We start from the raw sequence: 22744 nt of genomic DNA, 5'->3' as shown, positions 1-22744 counted from the left end.
TTAGTAAATTGTACTACTTTAAAACAATATTTAGTTCTAATGCTGCTTAGGAAGTTGTTTCTGTTATATCAGGTATCTCGTTATCTGCTTGTCACCTATTAGTTTCTTTTCGCCAATATTTTTCTAATTAATGGAGTAGCTTATTTTTGGGAAATGGAGAGATAAAAAGCTGGGGTGTGAGGTCTCATTGGAAGACTATTTCTTAAAAATTAGAATGATAGAAGTAATTTAATAGCATTAGATGGAATTGCTTGTAGACACAATAAGAATGTCTGCACAGACTACACAGAAACTTGGTCACTGACATGCCAATATATTTTCCTTTAGACGGTCATTTCAGGAGAAAGGGTTTATGGCAAGCTACTCTTTAAATGGTTGCTTAAAAGGGAGAATACCCTCATATGGAAATAAATTGATTTTGTGTTTCACTTCATGTAGTCAACTTTTTTTTTTTCCCCTGCCATTATGTTTTCTCATATTAGAATAAAATTTTAATGGTGGTGTGGTCTTACCAAAAGAATTTCATAGCCTTTATGTCCCAAAGCTACTCATCTAACCTTCAACAGTAACTTTATAAGCCTACTTTTCATTGCAAGTCAATGAATCACACATTCCTGTGTGCTGCAGCCCTTTGGAAAACAGGATTTAAGGCACATTGTGCTTCATTTTCTGAGAAATTTTATGCAGTATGCTCAAAAGGCTGGGATCTGGTAGGGAAAGCAGTTTATAACTTCAATGTTCCCAATCTTATTTTGACTTATTGTGGAATGTTGGTATTTGAAAGGGAGGAGGGCATGTTTGACCCTTGCTTTTTTAATAACTGTTTTTTATAGCAAATTCGTAGGTGCACATTGGGGTGTCCTAGGGAGATTTTCAGTGAAGGATTATTTGTCCAATGAAGAAGACTTAGGATAATCTGCTTCAGCTCAGGTAATCATTACAGCCTGTGCCTTTGGAGGGCTCAGGTTGCAGTGTGGGGAACCCCAAATAAATCCTGAGTTCAGCAATGAAGAGTAAGTAAGAAAAATGGAGCGAGTTACATTGTTGAACTGTTTTATCCCTTTACTAAGTGCTCCCTCGTGGCTTGTCTGAGATGGATCTAAATTTAGAAAACAAATTGATATGGAACGTGTTGGAAGGAGGTCTCAGGTGCACACACAAATCTATGGTGTTCCATTCCGTTGCAGCAGCAGGACAGGTTTCAGTTGCTTGTATCTGGCTCTGGAAGGATGCTGCTGCTTCCCTTTGTTCTATCTCCTTTGCTGCGTAAATGCAGGCAGCAACCACTATTAACATTAACGATTAGAAGCAATTAATGAGGAGACAGCTTCAGCTTCAATCCTCATTAGCCTTGTGCCCATCAGACTGAATATCTACGAACACCTTATTCACCCACAACCCTGGTTGTTTTGCAGTTTGTTCATCACTGTGAAAACTAAGGCCTGAATTCTGAAAATAAAGGGAAAGGGAGATGAAGGCAATGGCTTTCTTCTGTTCGTGTTGCAGTTTTCTATGCCAACTTACATTCTCAGCTTCCCAAGCCACAAGAGAGAGGTGTTCAGACTGACAAAGCCGCTACTCAGAATTCAGCTGTCATTTAAATTTGTGTTATGGTCAGCTCGATGAATTGTTTTTCTAAGCTTCCTTCTCTCTCTCTCTCCCATCTTTGTTTCTTTCTGCCCCCAAATAATCTGAAGTAAGGTGAAATTTGCGAAGTTCCTGCTTAATTGCATTTTGTCTGTTAATCACTTTGTGAAATTACATAAGTTTGCTTTTTAAGTAGAGTTTGGTTTCTGGCTGAAGCAAACTGCTAGTAGGAAAGTGCAGAAACATTCTTGATGTAGGTGTGTCTTCCTTCATGATGAGTAATGAAATATTTTTGCCCACGTGCCTATTCCCCAGTGCCTCTGATTGCTGGAGTTGCTGTTCCTTGTATTAAAGAAATGAAATCACAGGAAGGATTCCTCTGTCTGCACGGGTACCCCCTGCTCCATCATGGGATTGTGACTTCTGTTTTGTTATAAGCTTTTAGCAGAGTGCTTTGCAAGTCTACTTTGTCCAGCAGCTTTCTGTATTGACTTCTCTGAGAAAAAGCATTATATTTTATCAGAAAATCTCTTCAATATTTTTGATCGGAGAACAGTTTGTTTACTCTTAACACTATTGTCTGTGGGTGTCTACTAATCGTAACTTGACTATATTGCTTATAACAGCCTAATGACTCTTTGCCCCATACAAAACTGAGGACTTGTATTTTGGAGGGAACACCAAAATTTTATCGGGTGTGGAACCATCTGTTTCTTCTGCATTGGAGAGGTTCAAGGTGTTTTTTGTGTTAGACCTAGAGGGAATTTGAAAAGCAGCTAGTTGTAGCTAATCCTGTTTCTTTCTCTTTTTAGCTGCTTTCCCATAGGAATTCAACAATTTCCAATGGAGTAGGAACCACTGACGGAGAGTACTTATTCTCCTGATTTTTTTGTTGCAATTAGAATTAGGGAATGTTCTTGATAAAGTAGTTTGTCACAGAATCATGCAATTATGGCTTTTATTAATGTCGATTGTTCGAATGTTGCTATATATCTTTATTCTTGTAAAGCAAATCCATTACATCTCCCACGTATTTTCATTAAAAAGAAAGAAGTAAAAACTTAATTGCATTTTAGTACATTTTCTGGGGTCAACATGCATATTTCTGGTAGTTAAACTGATGTGTATGTCAGATATAAAAATTAATAGCTTTCATAGTTACACTGTGTTTTTAACAAAATGCTTTTATTTGTGTTCTCTTGAAACACAGCCAGCATCTGACTGGGCGCAGATGTTGATGTCTGCTCAGAGGACAGATGTGTGTGTCTGTTGGGGGGTAGGGAGGGGAATAGGGGTTGGTGGACAACTAAGATACTGTGATCCCCCTGACCTTGGATGGCAACTCAAGCAGTTACTCTGTCATTCAAGAAAACTGACAGGGCTGTATGAGACAAATCAGAGTTCTGGCTTGAAACTCAAAACTGTTCTTATTCCTGAGCCTGCTGTATCTTTTGAATATGGCAAGCACTGCCAGCTCTTTGAGCTGCATTGAGTATCTTTGTTGTCAGTGTATTTATGGCCTTCACTATACTGGCCTTCTAGCTAATTTTAGGGTTAATTGATACCAAATGCTTTATTTTTTCTTCTCATTTGAACGGATTGGTTTGTGAGAAGGGTGGAGGTGTAGCTTTGCACTGGATTATTTGAATATAATTGAATGAAGCGATAGGAATATTGTGAAAATAAGTGAAGTTGAAAAAAAAAAAAAAAAGCAATGTTATGAAATTTTTTTGAGGTTTTTTTTAGGCTTATAACTGTTTTTAAAGATGAAAATTCTAGTAATAGTTGTTGAATTTAAAATTGGGGTAAGAATCCAAGGGTTTTTGTGAAGGAAATGTAAAATACACTTCAAATTCTGGTGAGTTATAAATGCATGTAATTGTATGACTGGTGTTTGCACATGACCAAATTTGAGCTGTTTGACATCACTGCAGGGACAAAATCTGAGGTAACAGAAGTAAGAAGTTAAACTGATAGAATGCAGTTCTTTAACGTCAAATCTCTGGGTGAAGAGTTTTTTTCTTCTTTTATTCTGGTGTTTTGTTTGTTTTTTTTTTCCCATTGTCAAGCTCATATCAAGATTAGATGATAGCTTGAAATAATACAATAGCTTAAAATAACACAAAACAGGGTGAATGTCGACTGAAGGGTTTAATGGAGTCTTCTATTCAATATTAATTTTAAGGCTTCCTTTCCAACTTATTTGTATGTGGTGTTTGTCTTTGGTCATAGGTATAAGGCACCCTGCTCTGTTTCTTAGATTTTAGTGTGATCTTTAAAATGTATTTCTGTATAGTATGCCACGTAGTGTTAAAAAATCTTCTCAATACAGCTCGTTCTTCTTCAGCAAAGCATGTCTCCCCTTTTTATTTTCTGGGTAATTTCAGAGTAATTAAAATAGTTTGCATTGTATTTCATATGCAGATAGCAGACTGATTTCAAATGTAATAATGATATAATAATGGACTTTTCTGTTTTCTTATGCATACTGTTCTGCAGGTTAAAGAGTGTCAGGAGGAAAACCTACCAAAATCAGAAATACAGTTGAGTAGATACACTTTCAACATGAACCGTGCTTTTAGTAGGAAGAAAGGTAAGCCATTTTGATTCTGTTGCATGGGTGACATGAATATCCTGCATATGTTCTTTAGCATATTAAGAATCATACGAGAAAGTAATTAGGAATATCTAATCAATGAAGCAGAAATCAGCAACTTTGTGATGTACAGAGTAAAGTTTTCTTGATAGTTACAAAGAACTTATATGCTAAGTTTGATGTGAAATTTTATACTGTTTTCGTCAATGCAATGTCTGCCTATATACATAAATAGACATTTATGTTGTTTTTTTTTCCCCCTGTGCTCACTGAAGGATGTTCTAGAGAGTATGAGAACTTCTGAAGAGTTTGCAGTGACTTCAGCATTTATGTTATGTGTACCCTGGGTTCTTGGATAAGCTGCTTTAGTAAGCCATCCTTTAATATACTTGGAGTATCTTATGCTGCAGAACATCTCTTAGCTTTGAGAAGCTATTCCAAATTTACAGCAATTTGAAATGCACCCTTTCCAAAACTATATCAAACCACTGTATGTTCAGTGTTGTGCTTCTGGTTTGCTTGTTCTCTGCGTCTGTTTAGGATTAAGCATAATTTTTAGGTGAAACAGAAGAGTGCTTTCTATTTTCTATTTTTTTTTGTTAACCTTTTTTGCTATTATTTTCACTTGTTTAGAATGTAGGAAATCAGTCACGCTTTTTTCTTTTTGTTCTTATGTTTTCTTCTCAAGATTCCTAAGCATTACGTAGTAAGCTTGAGCCTCTGCTTTGACAATCATCTAAATTCTACTGAATTGAGTATAAAAAAATTCTGTTTATGTTGCAAGATTTCCTGCTTTTGTATCAATATCAAAGCTGGGAAGAAAAGGAATCTGTCATGCATTAAAGCAGCACGAAGTGATAAACATCAGTGCATCCTTTCCTGTCTAGTACATTGATTTGCTACAATGAGATGAACAGAGATAAGCGAATCAGAATACCAGAAGATGTAGTTTGATCTTGGAGAAGATAAACATATCCACAAAGGCTACAAAAACCAATTCAAGATCATTTGATATCTCACAAAACAGACAGATATGTTGGAAATGAACTGAAATCCATAACCCATCTTCTTAACCACTGATGTATTTTTGTAACAGCCCTATCAAGAAATCAGTACATACCAGTTGCTTGACAATACTATGTGCCTAGTTTATATATGCCTAGTTTATTCCAAATAATTTAAGACTGTTCCAATATCTGTTAATTGGGGATTCACTTATCATGGGTTGGAATGAGGCTTAGGGTTTTAATTTTTTTGTTGTTGTTGGTGTTGCTGCCGCAGATGGTTTTTTTTCTTTTCCGCTTCTTTCTAATGATTTCTGGTAATTAATATTTAGCTTGCTAAATTTTGCAAACAGACCGCTTTTGTTTTATAGTCTATTTATGGGCTATCTGAGTTGTACACAGAGCTCTGTAATATTCTTTCATTAATTCAGCTTGTTCTTGGTGGCAAGGGCACATTTAATCAATTCTGAGGTTGTACCCTCTGGTGTCTGAGCTCATTTGTTGGGACTGGATTATTTCCTTTCTGTGTTCACCTGCTCTTGGTAGGAAAGTTCTTACTACCCTCACCTAAACTCTTGGGATTTCAGTGTATTCAAGGGCATCTTCTTGGATGTTCAGACAGTTTTTTTTGTGGGTTGATCTCATTACCCCAACAAGAATAAGACTTTTATCATAAAAGCAGGCATGCACAGTGAAATGAAGTTATTGTGGTTTATTAACCATATTTCAAAAGTTGAGGGAACAGAATAATTAAATACTGGCATCTGTTTAGTTAGCCAGTAGTAATGCAACACATTCACATTCTCGTACTATAAGAGAAAAAGCTAATTTCCAGATGAACAGTTATCAGGAATAATGTGTGTGTGTATATATATATATATATATATGTGTGTGTATGTGTGTGTATATATATGTATATATATATATATATATATATGATATAAACTGGAAATCAAATCTGTTCAAGAGCAGGCTCCAAGAGGTTCGGCTGTTGAACTTAAATGATGTGTTTCCCAATTTCACTCTCAGATCTCAGTATTAAAATGGTTTCTATACCTGTGTTTGAAGATTATATGAGTTTCTTTCTTTCACAATAACATGGATATTTTGAGGAGGTAGATAGGAGTGCAGACTTTATCTGGCAGCTCTCTATAAATGTAAATTAGCCTCCAGGTGTCAGTGCTGGTAGGCTTTTCTCTAAGTAGAAGGTGACTGCAGTTGATTACCATGGTGCTGTTTAAAACAGTTGTTTCAAATGTACAGACTTTCTAGCAGAATTCAAGTAGGTGTGATAGATTTACAATACCTAAACATGATCTTGAATGCGTAAAGTTGGTATTGGCCTTAAATCATCTTCTTCATGGTCAGTGTGTACTGGTCTTTTAGTACAATGCATGTACAGAACATAGTAGGTCCTTGTCTCCTTGAATCAATTATACTGGTGACTGGGCTGGTTAGGACCTTGCTGCACTTGCTCAAAAGTTTAGTTCTTGCTCCACCACCATTCAAATGGCAGAAGGTTCCTTTTAAGTATTGATTATTAAGTACATTGATTATTAGCAGCAGGTGTCAATAGGTAAAGCAAAAAGAAAGGCAAGAGAAAACAACCTTATGGAAGGCTGGCTAACAGACTGTACCTTCACAAAGGAGCTGTGAGTTTGTAGTAGGGAAAGGATATGAGCTCTTGGTTAATTAGCTTGTACTAAAAAAAGGTATCTCACAGACGCTGTGTGACAGGAGTGTTTGTGTATTGGGTGTTACAGAACAATGGATTTGTACTCAATTGTAGTAGTGCTTTTCAGTTATCAGGGCAGGGGTAGGTGTGGCTCTTGGCAGCCTTGTCAAGTGGTTGGTGATCCTGCCTGCAGCAGGGGTGGGAGATGATAATAAGTGGTCTTTAAATTCCTTTTCCACCTACACAGTTTTTATACTTCCATGACCAGACTCTCATCTTTGGTACTCCTGCCTCTACAGTGGAGTTTGGCAGTATGTGGGATGCCAGGAGGTGAGTACTTTGTGGGGGTTTATTTTTGAAGGCGATTATGCAGGTGTGAAAAAGCTGTTTCCAATGCCTATAGGTGTGCTGCATTCCTAAGAATGGGTGTTACAGTCATTGGCCATATGATACACAATAGAACTTGTAGCCTGAATATTTAATGCTCATATTTCAGTTGAATTTTTTTTGTAGTTGACTGATAGCCATTTTAGTTGAAATCCTAACTGATGTAATAAAATCTTAAACTGAAAATAAATTAAATCAAGCTTTAGTCTTTCCAACCTAGTAATGTCAGTGAAAAATATAAGAAAATGAGAAGCGTGACCAAATTTAGCTTGTTTTAGGGAGTTCTTATAGAGGCAACCAAAAATACATTCAAGTTATAATATTTGTTCTAATTAGTTTGCTCATATAACAGGGAAACATAATTTATGAAATAATATTGATTTGGAAAAAAATGTAAATTTCTGGTATGAGGATGATACTGCCACCTGCTGAACTCTCATGCTTTAATAAGGGAAAAAGAACCCTTACTTCCATGCCTGTTCCAAGTAGAAGAGCTGACCTCACTGGGAGTTGGTTGGACTACCAACCATATATATATGTTACTTATATCAGGGAGAAAGCTTTCTACTTTAGAAATCCTGTATGACTTAGTAACTGCACAAAAATGTAAATTCTACATTCCATTCTTTGGACTATACTATGAAGGGGTTTTATGGATTATTCTGTATCTCCTTCCTTTTCCTATTAAAAAAAAAAGAAAAAAAAGCAGGCATAATGAATGAAGAGTAATGTTTTGTATGTTCATATTGCATTGTTAATATAACAATGCTTGTGAAAATATATATCAATTTATCCACAGTAGCAGGAGCTTTTATTTGGATTTGATCCAGTTCAGGGTTGTTCTGTATGTCTGTACTTTAATTTTTAATTTAAAATCCTGTGCAGTTGCACAGTTGCTTTGAAATACTATGATGTAACAAGTGACTGATTGGAGTTAGGTGAAACTTGAAGTGTGCATCTTCATGATTTCAGTCTTCTATGTAGGCAATTGAGGAATAATTCTTTGTAGCCTCATTTAATTCTAAGTGACATTTGTAAAAGCTGCATTGTCATTACCTTTTTTTTTTGATTTTTTTGTTTTTGTTCCATTATTAATTAGATATCAATACTGGAATATCAAACTGAATTATTTTGTTGATCTTAGCTTACATGGCTGTTGTACATGTAATGTGTATACACAACAAGAAACTTAAGCTGTGTTTGAGTTTTGTTGTTGCTGTTAAGGGAGTGTGTGTGTTTTGTTCTTCACATTACTCTTCTTTCTGGTTCGATGGTTTTTCATCAGAGACATTGGTACAAGAAGGGAAGTATCTGTTAAACAAAAATGAGCTAGCATTGTTTGGGTTTTGCTACATTAGTTATGAGAAAGAGGCATACTTGAGTGTGGAGTATCTGTAATTCAGACTTCCTTGGATAAAACATATGAAATTGTGTTTCAAAGTATTACGTATATGTATAGGTCCATGATTTCTCTTCTGGCTAAGTTTAGCTGTGAATTACGTTGTGTGACATCCATACCAGTTTACTTAGTTTGTGGACGACAACAAATCACAGCTGATTTTAGTTCATTATTGCTTATACCCCAGTGTTCCTATTTGTTCCTAGAGTAAATGTCAGCCTTAGTTTACATATGGCAGAAAGTTGAATGCCAGTGCTGCTGTTGGCTGCATTTGCCCATGGATGGGTTTATGCAGCCTATGATTGTTGGTGATTGCTGCCAGATTATCAGCTCATGAGATATAAATGGCATTCATAATACTAAAAGGTATATATGAAACAATTGCCTATTGTAAATAAGTAAGTTTCAGAAATATCTGTCTTTTTTTGTGAGTGTAGTCTATGGAAATGTAGACAGTTGCCTTTAATGGTCATGTTTTATTATATGGAAAAAATCCAATCAGATGTTGTAGGACCACTTTTACATGAGTGGACTGTCTCTAATGTGGTCTTTATTTGTACTGTAGATTTGTACTTAAGACAAGTGTTAAGTCTTATAAGCTTTGTAGTGGGCTGAATGGTTGTAGCTGATCTGAACTGTACTTGAAAAAATTGGCTATAGTATGTTTTCAGAGGACATATGACTGCAAATGAAAAGTACTTATTGGGAATTCTATAAGGGTTCACGTAGAGTCTGTGCAAATGAGCCTTTTTTTTTTTTTTTTTTTTGTTTTCCTTTAGAGTCTTCATGATTCTCTTCTGTCTCTCTTTGGCCTTGCATTCTGTTTTGCTCCGTAATGTATGTGAACAGTGTGGCAGTTGCTGGGTAGTGTCTAATTCTTACTATTTTTGTTAGCTATGAATGAATATTTTTTCTCCAGCTGTTAACATAAGGAGGACAGGATTATAATTTCCCATTGGTTATTTTACCTGCATTATCTTAAGATGATAGCAGAAATAATTTATTGCCTGCTTAAACAATATTCGAGGCATCTCAAAGAACACGTCTGTTAATGTTTACAATGATACTTCGCAAAGTAACTTACCTTTTTCTTCTTGCAAAGTCTTAAGAACTCTTTTCAGCACAAATACATATTCCTTAACTGTAGAGCACAAATTCTGTTTCTAAAACAGGAATAGCATTGGAGGAGACTTAAGCCTTCTGTCATTTCCACCCTATTGAAATTTATGCACCCTCATTTACTGGAGTGTTGATTGTTATGTACAGCAGTTAGTCAAGGGTATGCTTTGAGATCTACAATCAAATTTTTTTTATTGATGCAGAATTGTTATTAGCGTGTGATGTGGAGTAGTTGCTGAAATGTACTGTTGAGGTAGATAGCTTGGGGAGGTTACACTAAATATGCTTCATGAGTTGTATACATAACTTGTTATTTAGCAGTATGAATGTCTAATCACAGACAAGATGCGTTATTTTGTGTGAACGTATAAAGCTCAAGATGCAATTTTTCAGCTTGAGTGCAACAGCTTTTTAAAACACATCAATGAGAGATCAGCCAATACTTTTTACAACTTGAACTTCTCAACTTAGAGCTTCTTCTGCAATGTTTCCCTTGGAGTGATTTTTTTAAAATCAAGATCGATGCATTCCTGCATTTCTTTATAGTCATACGGGAGAAGGTTGGTGCACTCTGAAAAGCGCAAGCTGGAGGGTTCATTTGAATGTACTCCATAATGAAAGCTTGTGAAAAATGTTATGAGTTCTGATAGGATGTACTATGCCAGTCTCTTTCACCTTCAATTCAAACCTTTCAGCCAAGACAAAGAGTACTACTACAAGTCTTTCACTGGCAACGAGAAGGTATAGGCTAAAGTTTTGTTTTGTTGGCTGCTATGATTTAGGAACTTGTCAAAGTCCTTAACATCAATGAATAAGGAATAAAATAAGTAGTGAATTGTGAATCACTGATTAGTTGCACCTGTATCTTATTTTTATCTGTCTTTCCTCTTGTCAAAACTGTCCTAGATGCTAACACGGATATCTTTAAAATGCAGTTTATAATCACTAGGTCATGCCATGAGTGTTACTGTGCATTAAGTGCAAATAGTAGACTCAATTCATTGTGTAACTATTATTCAGCATTGCTCTGATATCTTTTCACTATTGAAATCTCTTGTAATCTCCTTTCTATTGAATCTCTTTTAAGATCTTCCTCTTTACAGTAAGATTTATAAAGAAGAAACGACAATTCCAGTACTTCTGCTTTTCTGTTACTGAATATCTACTGATGTCAAGCAGATTCTGTGAAGAGTAAAGGCTTTAGTTTCTACTTTCTATAAGGGATTGTGTTTCCACTGGGGTACTAAAAATACATTCAAACCAGAGTCTTTCTCTATCTGTTGTATTAACTTAAGCATTAGCCCAAGTGGCCATTCAATAAATACTTTGGAAGCTGAGTTAAGCAGAGCAGTGTATAGAATCAGTGATGAGTCTGGGATTTAGAGAAGCTTAATGCAACTTGCGCTACTAAGCATTGTTTTCCAATTTTGAATAATGGGCGAGTTCACCTATATCTCCCTACAAAATCCATTCTACAGCGCTGTAGTGTTAAGTAATGCATGAAGGAATCTATCTCTGAGAGCAATTTCTTGGCGCTGTTACTTCCTTGGTTTTTGCTAGATAAATGGTAAGTTGTGCTGTTACTTAACCTAATGTCATTCTCTAAGTGCAGTACAGTTCATTTGGGTACTTGATGAAGTCTCTGGGTCTATCGACTTTAGTGTGGGATTTGTCTGCATGTTCTCCTTCTGCTCTCTTAATGCCACCGAGGCCTGTAACTGCCTTCTTTTTTCTAAACAGTGTGACAAGCTGGTACTCATGGAAGGCAGATTGTGAAGGCTTTTCCCCTTTGTGCTAAAGAGGGACTGGTGTGATTCAACAGGACTAGAAAGGAATGAATTGCCCATACAGTTACATCATGATTCATCTTCTGAATGTTAGTTTTAGGCAGCTTTCCCACTGGCAGAGGGCAAAACCTGAGAAACTCTCGCAGCAATAAAATCTTCTTAAAATCTAGTTTAGGTGCTGTCCTTCTGCTATAGGACATCCATCTCCACAAGTCTGTGCTACACAGCAAGCATGTAATATGATAGGTAAATATTCACGTATGGGCTTTCAGGGTTACTGGCTCTCTTGAAGCAGTGCTAAGGCTTAGTCTGCAGCTGTATTGCCAACAGCGTATATTCTTCCCATCTTTTGCTAACACCATGGTTCTGTATGTCTAAACCACCACATAGTTAGCATTTTTCCTCCTAGTGTCTCTCATGCTTCATTCGCATTTAATTCTTCTTATGCTTTAATGGCTTTTGGATGGGTCCTAAGTCATTACTCTCAGAAGAAAATACACAAATTGGGCACTTACGTCAACTTTAATGTGAATGTTAATGGAGCTTAGGTTAATAGCTTCATACCAAATGTGGAACAGCTGTGGTTTTTACCAGGTGAAATAATAGTAGTTTTCATTTTTTACTTCAGATATGTGTGGTGTGTGCTGGTGTCATTTTTTGTGTTGTCTAGGTTTTGGTCCTTCCTTTAGAACTTGCTGATGGATTTATCTAAAAAATGTTTAGCTATCTTGCCTCTATGTAAATAATGAAATCATAATTTGAGCAGTATTTTTCATTGCATTTCTTTGTAGGATTTCCTAATTTGGTTTACTGCTTTAGAATTTGTAACTACTAAACTATAGTAAGCCTTTTTAATTTTAATAGTGAGGAACAGTGTAAAAAGCAACTACACTGCAATCAGCTGTTGAAAAGAATACCAGTTTAATAGGATTTCTTATTTTGTTGTTTTGTGGTTTATTGGTTGTGAAATGCCTGATATTAGATATTTTGCAAGGGCTATGAAAATTCAAGCTTAGTAGTATTTCAAACAGATGCTGAAAAATAGATGCATAAGTCCAAAATCAGAGCTTAGAACTCAGAGGGAGATGCTGTTAACAAACCTCAGTAACATGTACTCTTTTATTGAAATCTTTTATTTTTTCTGTCACCGTGAATTTTGCCTTGTTGTTTCTGTTTGGCTGTCAAGAGAGCTTTCAAAAATGCCACAAGCTTGACTGTTGCCTATCCCTATGAAATAGGCTTCAAGCATCCATAGAATACATAGTGCCTGTGTCACACTGTCTGCAGATGTGCATGTGGGGGTTGGAAACACTACGTTTTGGCTTGCTTTAATTAATGCCACGAGTCTGCTAAAATCTAGGTAGCTTTTTGGTACCCAGTGAAAGTTACTGATTTGCTTTTGAGAGGAGAGAACAGGCTTGTATTTCTTCTCTTAAATAAGTATTCCCACAGTACTAGGAAGCTTCCTAGCAGCATTATCCTTTGGTCCAGACCCTGTAGTGCACAGATAGGTGATGTGACAGTAACACTTCCAGAAAAGTTTAGTGCCTCATGATAATAATGGAAAGATTAACTTTATCTTAATGAGATCAGTATTTCCAGCCTGGCTCCTAAATGGAATCATGTCATTTTTAGGTGTTTGAACTTGTCTTTCATGAGATGAGAAGTGACGAGGGAACATTTTTAGAGTAGACTTTTCTGCTATACACTTAGTTGAGATTTTTGAAGCCACAGCACTACTGCAACTTTGTGCCTGTAATAGACTGTAATGACTTGGGGGGTTCAGTATTTTATTTTGGAACATTTTTCTTTACTAATTGTTATGTACGCCAGTATGCTGATCAAGATAGTGAACTGCTGATGTGGAAGAAACTGGTAAATAAAACTGACTTTTTAGCAGTGTGAGTGCATGTTTGAGAGCTTAACATTGCACTGGGCAGCTCTCCACTCTGCCGTGGTAAGCAGCATGGGGTAGAGAGCGGGTCTGTCCCCTTGCACTGGGGGCTTCTGGTGGAGGCCTGTTAGTAGTTTGCCTCCCAGCTTCCAGCAGTGCACAGACTGGGCTCATGGAGCTTGTGGTTAGTTTTTGGCTGTTGGGCTCTATTCTCATGTTCCTTTTTCACACCAGCGTCATTCCTTTAACGCTTCTGGATAACTTCAGCATTTGGTGTTGTACTCAAAATGGAGATCAGGCAGCATTTCTTCGAGTATTCTGCAAATTGGCAGGTACTTGGTTCCTGCACTGCAGTCATAAGGCATGCCTGGAAGGAACTGCAGTTGCTGCAGCTCATGTTCTGTATGCCTCTAAGCAGAACAGTCCTGCTTCCTTAATTAAGAAATGATATCACCCTTCAGTGACACATCTTAACCCACTCTCATCTAGGAAAAAAAAATGGCTTAATGATAAAAAAATTCCTTCAGCTTTGCAGATTTGTTCCTGTGTCTGCAGTGATTATCTTGTTTAAGTCTTTTTGCTTCCCAATTTCCTAAAATTGTTCTGTTGCTTTAGTGTCAATGTCACAACTTTTGCTCCTAATCAGTTTCAAGTGGACTGGATCTTACTGTTCTCATGCATTGCTAATGAAGAAGTCATTGCCACAACCAGCTCCCGTTAAGACCAAGAGAAGTGCTTGTAAACATTCAAGGGGGAGGTTTTGCTTTAAGCTGTTATCCTATTAGTTAATAATGAAGTTCTAGATCTGTGACTTGAATTTATTCTAATTAAAACGGGAGTTGAGTTGTGTTATAAATAATACTTAATACCAGGTATATGGCATATTAAATACTACTTAGTGATACAGGCTCTCTCTTGTAGTTGGTAATACAGTTCTATTTGTTTGGAATTTGCACTTTTTTCCTTTATTTATTTCAAATGGGGGAAAAATATGTCTGGATTCCTGATAAAAAAACATTTTTTTCCTAATGTTACTAATTCCATCCTAAGTTATTAGAGCATTCTAAATTGAAAGGAAAATTTATTACACTAACAGTCAAGTCATCATGTCACAGTGTTGTATTCTCAGTGGGAAAACTAAGACAACAACACAGTTCTGTGATGCCAAAATCATCAGAAGGAAAATAAACACTTATTTAGGGTATGTAATGAAATATTGAAAAAGTTCTAAACTTCTGAATTGGTTATTATAAGCTGACTGCTTCTGTTTGCTCATAGGAAGATTAAGGCTTCATTTCTATTAATTTTCACTATGAGGCATTTTTCAAAACCAGTCTTCTTACTCCCTTTAGTGTGTTGGTGATCTGTCAAAACGCAATGAAATGTCACACAAACATCTTTAGAAGTGGAAGATGTGGTTAGTGCTTTCAATAGTAGAATGCAAGGAATACTGATGTTGAGAAGCGTCAGCAGCAAACTTCCTTAGAGCAATAAATCGAAGGGGAGGAGTTAGAATGCTGATAGTAAATAAAGTCAATTAAAATGAGCAATGTACCCAAGAGAAGTAATGATGTTCTTTTATGTGAATGGGAAGCTGAAAAAAGTAACTTATTTCTATCTAGCCCCAGTAACAGCTTTAGACAGACGCGTATGTGAGTATAATTAGTATTGTTGATGCTTTCCTGATCGCCGTTTATTATAGGTCAATTAACAATTGAATAATCTATTCTGTGCTTCTTTTATTTTGCTTTTCTGTAGACAAAACATGGATGCACACTCCTGAAGCCTTATCAAAGCATTATATTCCCTATAATGCAAAGGTAAGAATATACAAAGTTATTTTCTCTTCTTACCTTTAAAGCACAGCACTTTTGTTCTTGCTTTTCATGTAAAAACTGCAGAGACATGGAGTATCCAAATACCAACGGAAAACTTATTAAGCAAAAGGTCTGTTTTGCAGATGGAATTTCTTTATTTCATAAACAACGTCACAGAATTTTGTTTCTGTCTGAAATATTCGAGTTTGTAGAAAGTGATCAGGTGTTTCTCTCCTGCTTGATGCTCTGTTTCCTTTTAGTGGATGCCAAATGGATGGACATCCTTACTGCAACGGAATGTAATGTCAAAGTGCTTTCTTATTGTGTGTAAAAACGTAAGTTAATAACACAAGATTGTTTTGAAGAATAGCAAAGTCTATGAGTAACAATCCTGTCTTACTGATACATTGAAATGGCAAATGCTCTCAGAATATTGTAGAATAATAATGCAATTTTTGTGCAATGAAATGCCAACTATTATTCTAATTTTCTTTCATATCAGCTACAATGAAGCTCTGTAATGGTTTTTTAATTAGCCTAATGACATCTGTTCACAGGAAATGCATTTTTTTCCAAAATAATTTTTAAAAAATGGTCTGCCAAAAGGAGATGGGAATGTATGCTATCCTCTAGGAGTAGGGCTAAGTGTCTTATTGCTTGTCCTTTTACTGGGAGTATACTGTTCAAAGTCCTGTTCTGGATGAAGTTCTCTAATATTATCCTGTAGTTGTTTGGGTTTTTAACTTATTTTTTTTAACATAAAATAGAAAACAATGTGTCAAACCAGAACTCAGTTTCCTATACTGACATTCTCCACTGTTGTTTGTGGTATTTTCTTTTGGTTAATATTCTTAGCAAGTGAGCAAATGTTTGTAGTGGAAATTTGAATCTCATTCTGGTAGTTGCCAGGCGAGCGTGTTTTTATTGTGTGCTCTCAACCTGAGGTTTACCAAAGAATGTATTTCCAGATGTATCACCATTTAACTGGATAGCCTTGCCAGATAGCTTGGCTTTCATATTACACTTTTTGAGAGCATGGAGTGCATACTGCGGGTAGTGCACCATCTGTTTAAAGAGCAACTTGAAACTACAGAATCTACAAATTCTATTAATGCTCCGATGAACATTAGTTCATCTGTGGCCTTCTTGTATTAGAGTTCTTTCTCACCTTCCTTTGTCTCACTGTCTTTCTTAGTAGCATGTGTTGAAAATAGGAGTCATTATAAGTAGGCAGAAAAAAAAATGAGAGTGAAGATGAGAATGATGGAGTGATGCTACCTGCTGAAAGAAGTGTCAATAACTGCCCTTGCAGAGGAAAAGGCATAGGAAATTGCCTTTCAAGTCAAGTATTGCTATATTTAGGTTAACAAGGGTACCAGTGTCTTCTGGGTTAATTGTTGGTTCGGACCTCACTGGGGACTCCTGCTCTGTTGCCTTTGAGCTCTGTTATAATGCTCACACTGTGTTGTTTATTTATTTATTTTTTTTAATTAAAGGTAACTTTTTATCTAATTGCTTTAAATGAGGTTTTCACCTCAATCCTCAAGCACGGAGTTTTTGTGGTTTTTTTTTTTTTTTTTTTCCAAGTTGATTGCAATATCTTTTTGCTTAACAGAACACAATGGTTCTATTAAAGTATAATTTGATTTAGGTAATATCTTGATGTTTAATATGTTCACATGATTGCATACCTTGGAATTAGGTAATGAAATGATTAAAAACTCAGGCAGCACCTATAAAGTGAAATTAAGGACGCGTGGTAGGTTTTTATTTGTTTTGTTTTTATAACTGTTGATTGTTATTTTTTTATCCTTCCACTTCTTTAAAAATGAATCCATGCAGCTTTTTTATTTAATGGGAGGAAATGATGGTGCTTTTCCATCTGTTTTCTTTGAAAAGTAATTATTGTGAGTGAAGAATTATACAGATGACATGCTCAGAAAATCAAATTTAGTTGATGAAAAGCAATAGCAGAGGTGTTCTTCTTTCTGTGGACAAGTGAGCTTTGTTCTGATGCATAGTTTATTCAATGCAAATTACTTATGAGGTAAAATCATGTTTTCTGATCTTTATTAGAGACAAAAAGCTGACCCTTCTGATAAGCTCCTGAGATTATCTGGAAAAATACTAAAAAAGAAAACACATCTATTGAAGATGGGTCGTTATTTTTCTTGATACTGCAGACATTCTCTTAGCAATTAGTGAATTGTTGTTGATTAAAAAATGCACTCTGTGTGTGAACTGCTGACTACTGCAATTCTAATCAAGGCAATACAATGTTAAAATTCACTTGTGGTATTACTGAGTTGTTCTCTGTATGAATTGGAGAAGTGTCCTTAAGTGAAAGTTAGTAATGTCTGGTATCTCCAAGGATGTGCATCTACAGGATGATTTCTGACCACAATCCTCTTTATCAGAAAACAGTTGTGGTTGTCTCTTCTGCAGGACACACAAGTTTCATAAGATGCACCCTAAACAGGAGGGAGTATTGAATCTTGCTATACTTCTGAGCATGCCCACTTCTCATGGCATTTGTTATACAGAATTGTCCTGCATTCCAGGGTGGTTTCTATACAGCATGAATTGATGAGGGATTTGGAGTGTTTGGATTCAATGGGTTCAATGGCTCGAGTGGGTTTTATTAAAGTAGGGAGGTGTAATGTGGGCCTACTGAAGCGACAGTTTTGCAGTCCATTGCTTGGTGAATCCTTGTTGTTCATAAGCATGCTCTGGCTGCTTTTATTTTTCAGAAAGTTCGTTTACGATCTTGGTAGTAACAGTTTTACATGAAAATATGGAGGTATAGGACTCATTTAGGTGCAACAGCAAAGGAGATTTCACTTAAGAAAAGCTGTGTATAGTCATGCAATTACTGTAAGTCAATCTAAAATCTCAATTTGTCTTCTGTAACACCCCTAAATAAGAACAGAAGTTTGTATTATTTCCTGTACTGTGGTGGGGGAGAATAAAAATGCTCTCTTTTGTCCTCAATATAATTCTCTTGATATTTGGCCAGTTTTTCTCTAAAACCAAGTGTGATCGAAGTGAGGCTTTTTAACAGAAACTGACTGCAGCCTTAAAAAATGAGCTGTCTGTTGTCATCACGTAACTGATGCTGTTCTGACTGAGGGATGTTTTTCTGCTAAGCTGCTGCTCTAAACAGCATGAATTTTATCTCTTTCTTGTAAATTACATATATGCTACCAAGATTCCTCTTATGATCAGTTAGCTATTTTTTGGTTTGCATCACATTTCTATGTGTACATCTTTCCATTTTGCAGATTAGAGGTTCTGCTTTGTAAGTCTAGTGTTTATGTTGCCTCCTAGCAGCCTGCAGAGCCAGCAGCTTTGATCATATGCAAGACCTGGGAAGCTGCTATTCTATGTAGTAACGTGGCAAGTTAAACCCTTTGGAATTTATTTTACAAAGAGATAAGAGAGCTTCCTATTATCTAGGCTTCTGTTCTTCCTCCTAGTGCTTACTGAAGGCTTACTTTATATTATTAGTTCACAAATTGTTATGGATATGACATTGGTATGACTGATCTTGTCTCCTGGGAGCATCTTGAAAATTAGCCTGTCTAGCCTGCTGAAAAGACTAGCCCCATTGCTTATTTACCAAACGTTAAGTAGCTTGGAGACCTCATGACCACTATAGACCTCTCTCCAAATGCATAGCTATAGTTGACCTAAGTGTGTGTAAGGGATGTACCTTTGTTCTGGTGTGTGCCATTAGGTGGAGTGATGCCCTGTGTATCAGTGCGGTAATCAAGAATGCCTGCTTCTTAATGTTACATGGGCTATAAGGAGGCTTGTTTAGGCTGGCGTTTGTCTGACGGCAGGTATACGTATGATTCCAGATGAAGTTCAAATCTGAGTCTTTGAAGAGCAAAAAGTCATTCCATAAAAGACCAGTAACCTGGTTTTGTGTTCTTGTAGGCTTTTTATGGCATTTAATTGTGAAATGTTTGGCAGCTTCATGAATGATTTTTCAATTGCTGAATCTGTGTTTTGGATCAATACTGCAAGTGTAATATAGTGCATTGGTTGCACACGCCCTATCTGGCAGTACTTAGTACTATTGACCTTACTGTGGCATGGCAAACAGAGTATGATACCTAATTACTAGTTTCTCTCTCTCTTTTTTTTTTTTTTTTTTTTTGTTATTCCGAAATAGCAAATAAATACTTGCTCCTGAAATTTATTAACTTAAAAGTACACTGTTCTTGCTGTGTGCTGCTGTTGTTCAAGCAAGTACCAGGCTCTTGGTGTTCTGCCTTACAACATCTCTATCATTTGTGTACTCTTCTTATCAAAAGCATATTGTCATGAGAAACTCTACTCCTACTACCAAGTGATGTATCTGTACTAGCAAATTCTCCTTTTTCCTTTTTATTCAGCAAGCATGTTGTAGAATAATCGCATGTCAGTCAAAGTAATTATGAAAGAATATCGAAGAGAAAATTATTTATTTTTTTCTAAATAAAGGAAGGTACAAGGCATGCTATTAAAAGTCTACTTAAATTTATGCGGTGAAATTAGATATATCAAAGTACTTTAAACAGAGCAGGAATGTGTTGCAAATTAGTAACTAATGAAATGTAAGAGGGCATTATAGGAAATGGTTTCTTTTTCCTGCATTAAATTGATTATAATTAACAAGTGAATTTAACTTCCACTATTGTCAAAATACCTTGAATGTAATCGTTATAAATGTTAAACTGAAAAAATAATGAGTGTCGTGAAAATATTCATATAAAATGTGAGTACAGCACATTATTATTCAAGTGAATGCAAATCTGCACTACTTAGTTATTTCTGATAGACTGCAGTCATTGAAATTTGGGCTTATTATTCCAGGAATAGAATAATAAAGAAATTTATTTAAGCATCTGAAGAGTGAAAGGAATACTTTCAGAAGACTTCTCTGCCCTGGGAAGAGGAATCTGTTCCATTTTGCTTAGAAGTTTACACTCTTTTAGGAGGATGGTAGGAGGGTGAAGTTATATCCACAAATACTCTACAGATGAGATGACTGTGAAGCAGGAGGATTGTATTTAGGCTTCCAGAAGCAAAAAAGCACCATTTCTTGTAGGTATTTTCATGTAGGGAGTTGCCTCTAAGTGTTGAGCCCTGAGTAGTTCCAGTTGCTTGTTTTATTCCATATGGAAACAGAATGTTTTTGGCTTCCGTACAACCTTCACAGCCATTAAGATCCTTGGAAGGCTCTGTGGTTTGGAATTCTGTGGTATGCCTTGCCTGAGATAATGTCGTCTTGAGCCTCAATTTAGTTTTCTGAGTGCAGATCCAGACCTTATCTCCAGTCATTAGAGTAACACTGTACTCAAATGGAAGTTGAATGGTGTTTGCAGACAATTGTAGACCTCTGTCTGTATATGAATGGTCAGGGGTTAAAAGCTGTGAATGCGTGCTGTGGATGCTTGAGTAGCTCTCAGTGCCCAGGCATGTAAGTGTGTCAAACCCATCTGCAGGAATTAGTGGTCATGTGCCTTTATGATGACTATGTTTATCTCCTTTTACGGGTTTGTGTTTTGCATTCACTTCTGCTTGTGTGATGGCTTTGAGAAACGTGACGTTTATAATTAGGGCACCAATATCTTGTCTAACTGAGTACTGGCTGAGGAATTTAGAAAAGAATTAGAAGAGCAGCTGTGCAGTTTCGACATGTCTATGGCAGTGTTCCAGGTGTCTGTCCCTTTTAGTTACATGTGGAATACTCAGCTACACAGCTTCAAACTGGGCAGATCACTCTTCTTGTCTGAAAGTCGTCTTGCTTCTAGGGAGGAATGAAGTTTATAAGTTCATGAACAATTTCTTTTTTTTTTTTTTGTTCTTAAGATCCATTTCTGCTTGCAGCTTTTAGAAAGAGCTTTAGGTTTTATTGAAGCTCCCAATGCCATTCTTAAATGAAATATATCTCTTAAAGCATATAGGTGAGAGAGAATGTTTTGATCTAAGAAGTAAAATTTTGCTAAGCTGGTAAACATTTAGTGGAGGTGAGAGGATGAGATGTGTTTTGTATGATACAGTAAAGTTACAGTGCTAATGCTATGGTGCAACAAATGAATAGGTAGATGGGTATCTATTTGTTGTGCAAGCAGGGTATGAGCCTGATACTCTTTTTGGTGGTGTTCTTCAAGGTCTGTTGTGTTAATGGCTAGACTGTACAGTAAAAGGGCTGCTACCCCAGAATGCAACTTATTTGCTGCGCCCATCCTACAGCCCGACCTGGTGGGGTAGTTCCATCTGACTTCTCAGGGCTATGAAAAAACAGAAATTTATAGAACTGTCTAAAATAATGTATGATTTAATTTCTTGTTTAAGAGTGGACATTAAGTAGTTTTTAATTGCAGGAGTGAGATCTGTTCTTCAGAGTTCTCATCCATTAACAGGTTCAGAATAGCATTGGCTTTCTAGTTTTTAAGAGCACAGTGCTGGCTCCTGCTTTTCATCCACCAGAACTTTCAAGTCCTTCTCTACAGGAGTGCTCTCAATGAGTTCTTCTCCCGAATTATAATTGTACCTGGGATTGCATTGACCCTAATGCAAAACCAACACTCATGAGATTTTTGTTGCTTAAATATTACCTGTGATAATTATTCTATTAATTTTGGTGTCGAAGAGTTTGGAATGTAGGACAACTCTTCACTGAGATGTCAATCCAAGAAGTTCTCAGAGTATATTTATGCATATGATATACAGAGAAGGCAAGTGTATGTTCTATTCTGGTAGTAAAAGCAAACCTCTTTCAACAGCATTTATTCATAATATGGCATCTACTACTGCATCTAAAACCTGTCTCTAATGATAACATTAAATAAAAGATGGAAAATAAGCTTTAAACATGAAAGCATAACTGTCCTTCCCATTAGCTGTCTCAAAGCTGAGAAATTAAACTGTTGAGACAAAGGCTTAAAATCCATAACTTTATATCTATTCTTCTTCAGTGTTTTATTATTCATTAGAAAAAAATAAATGTTAGAGATTTTTGACTATGGAAAGGTACACGGAGTGCTCATTCCTTCAGTTTGTCTGCACAGAAAAGATCAGACATCACAGGGATAACGGGCATTGAAATGTCTGCCCAAGGCAGCTGAACAACATTCATGTTTGTCTACGTAAAATTAACATAAGATGCAGTAGAATGCAGGGGAAGAGGATAGACCTTTCAAAAGCTTTATAGTCAGCAAAGTATGCACAGCTCTCTGAGTTCTTTTATGTTCGTTCTTTGTTGCTGGTACTAATTCCCTTGCCTCTCTTTACGTCTTCTTGAAACTACCAATTAGTGCGACCTCCAGGGATTCTTTCTGCAGTTATATCCCCATGTGAGCTATCATCTCTGAGAGTGCCAAGTTTGCTTAAGCGGACTTTCTAGCCTCTGGACCATCAAGTGAATTGCAGTCTGACGCTTGATCTAGTAGGCTGTAGAGTTGAGATATCTGGATTATTGTACCTTTG

The 22744-nt window shown here is 36.4% G+C and overlaps 1 protein-coding gene across 18 annotated transcripts in view; it reads left to right on the top strand.

Moving 5' to 3' along the window:
• GULP1 (GULP PTB domain containing engulfment adaptor 1) overlaps positions 1-22744 on the top strand; it is a 134626-nt gene that overhangs the window by 60977 nt on the left and 50905 nt on the right. For 13 of the 18 annotated variants that reach the window (XM_085552796.1, XM_085552789.1, XM_032445748.2 and 10 more), the window contains 2 exons: positions 4087-4180; positions 15207-15268. In XM_085552796.1, coding sequence (XP_085408922.1) covers positions 4153-4180; positions 15207-15268 — 90 coding nt within the window. In that variant the 5' untranslated portion in view covers positions 4087-4152. Of the gene's footprint in view, positions 1-838; positions 931-1896; positions 1979-4086; positions 4181-7109; positions 7193-15206; positions 15269-22744 lie in introns of those variants that run through there. The other 5 variants (XM_085552794.1, XM_032445745.2, XM_032445746.2 and 2 more) reach the window with 4 other exon arrangements.

The sequence above is a fragment of the Coturnix japonica genome, chromosome 7 (genome assembly GCF_054131305.1).
Source record: "Coturnix japonica strain WE chromosome 7, WE-NBRP24, whole genome shotgun sequence".
Lineage (NCBI taxonomy): Eukaryota > Metazoa > Chordata > Aves > Galliformes > Phasianidae > Coturnix > Coturnix japonica.
The sequence above is the reverse complement of the archived record's forward strand: the minus strand, read 5'-3'. Positions and strand labels throughout refer to the sequence as shown.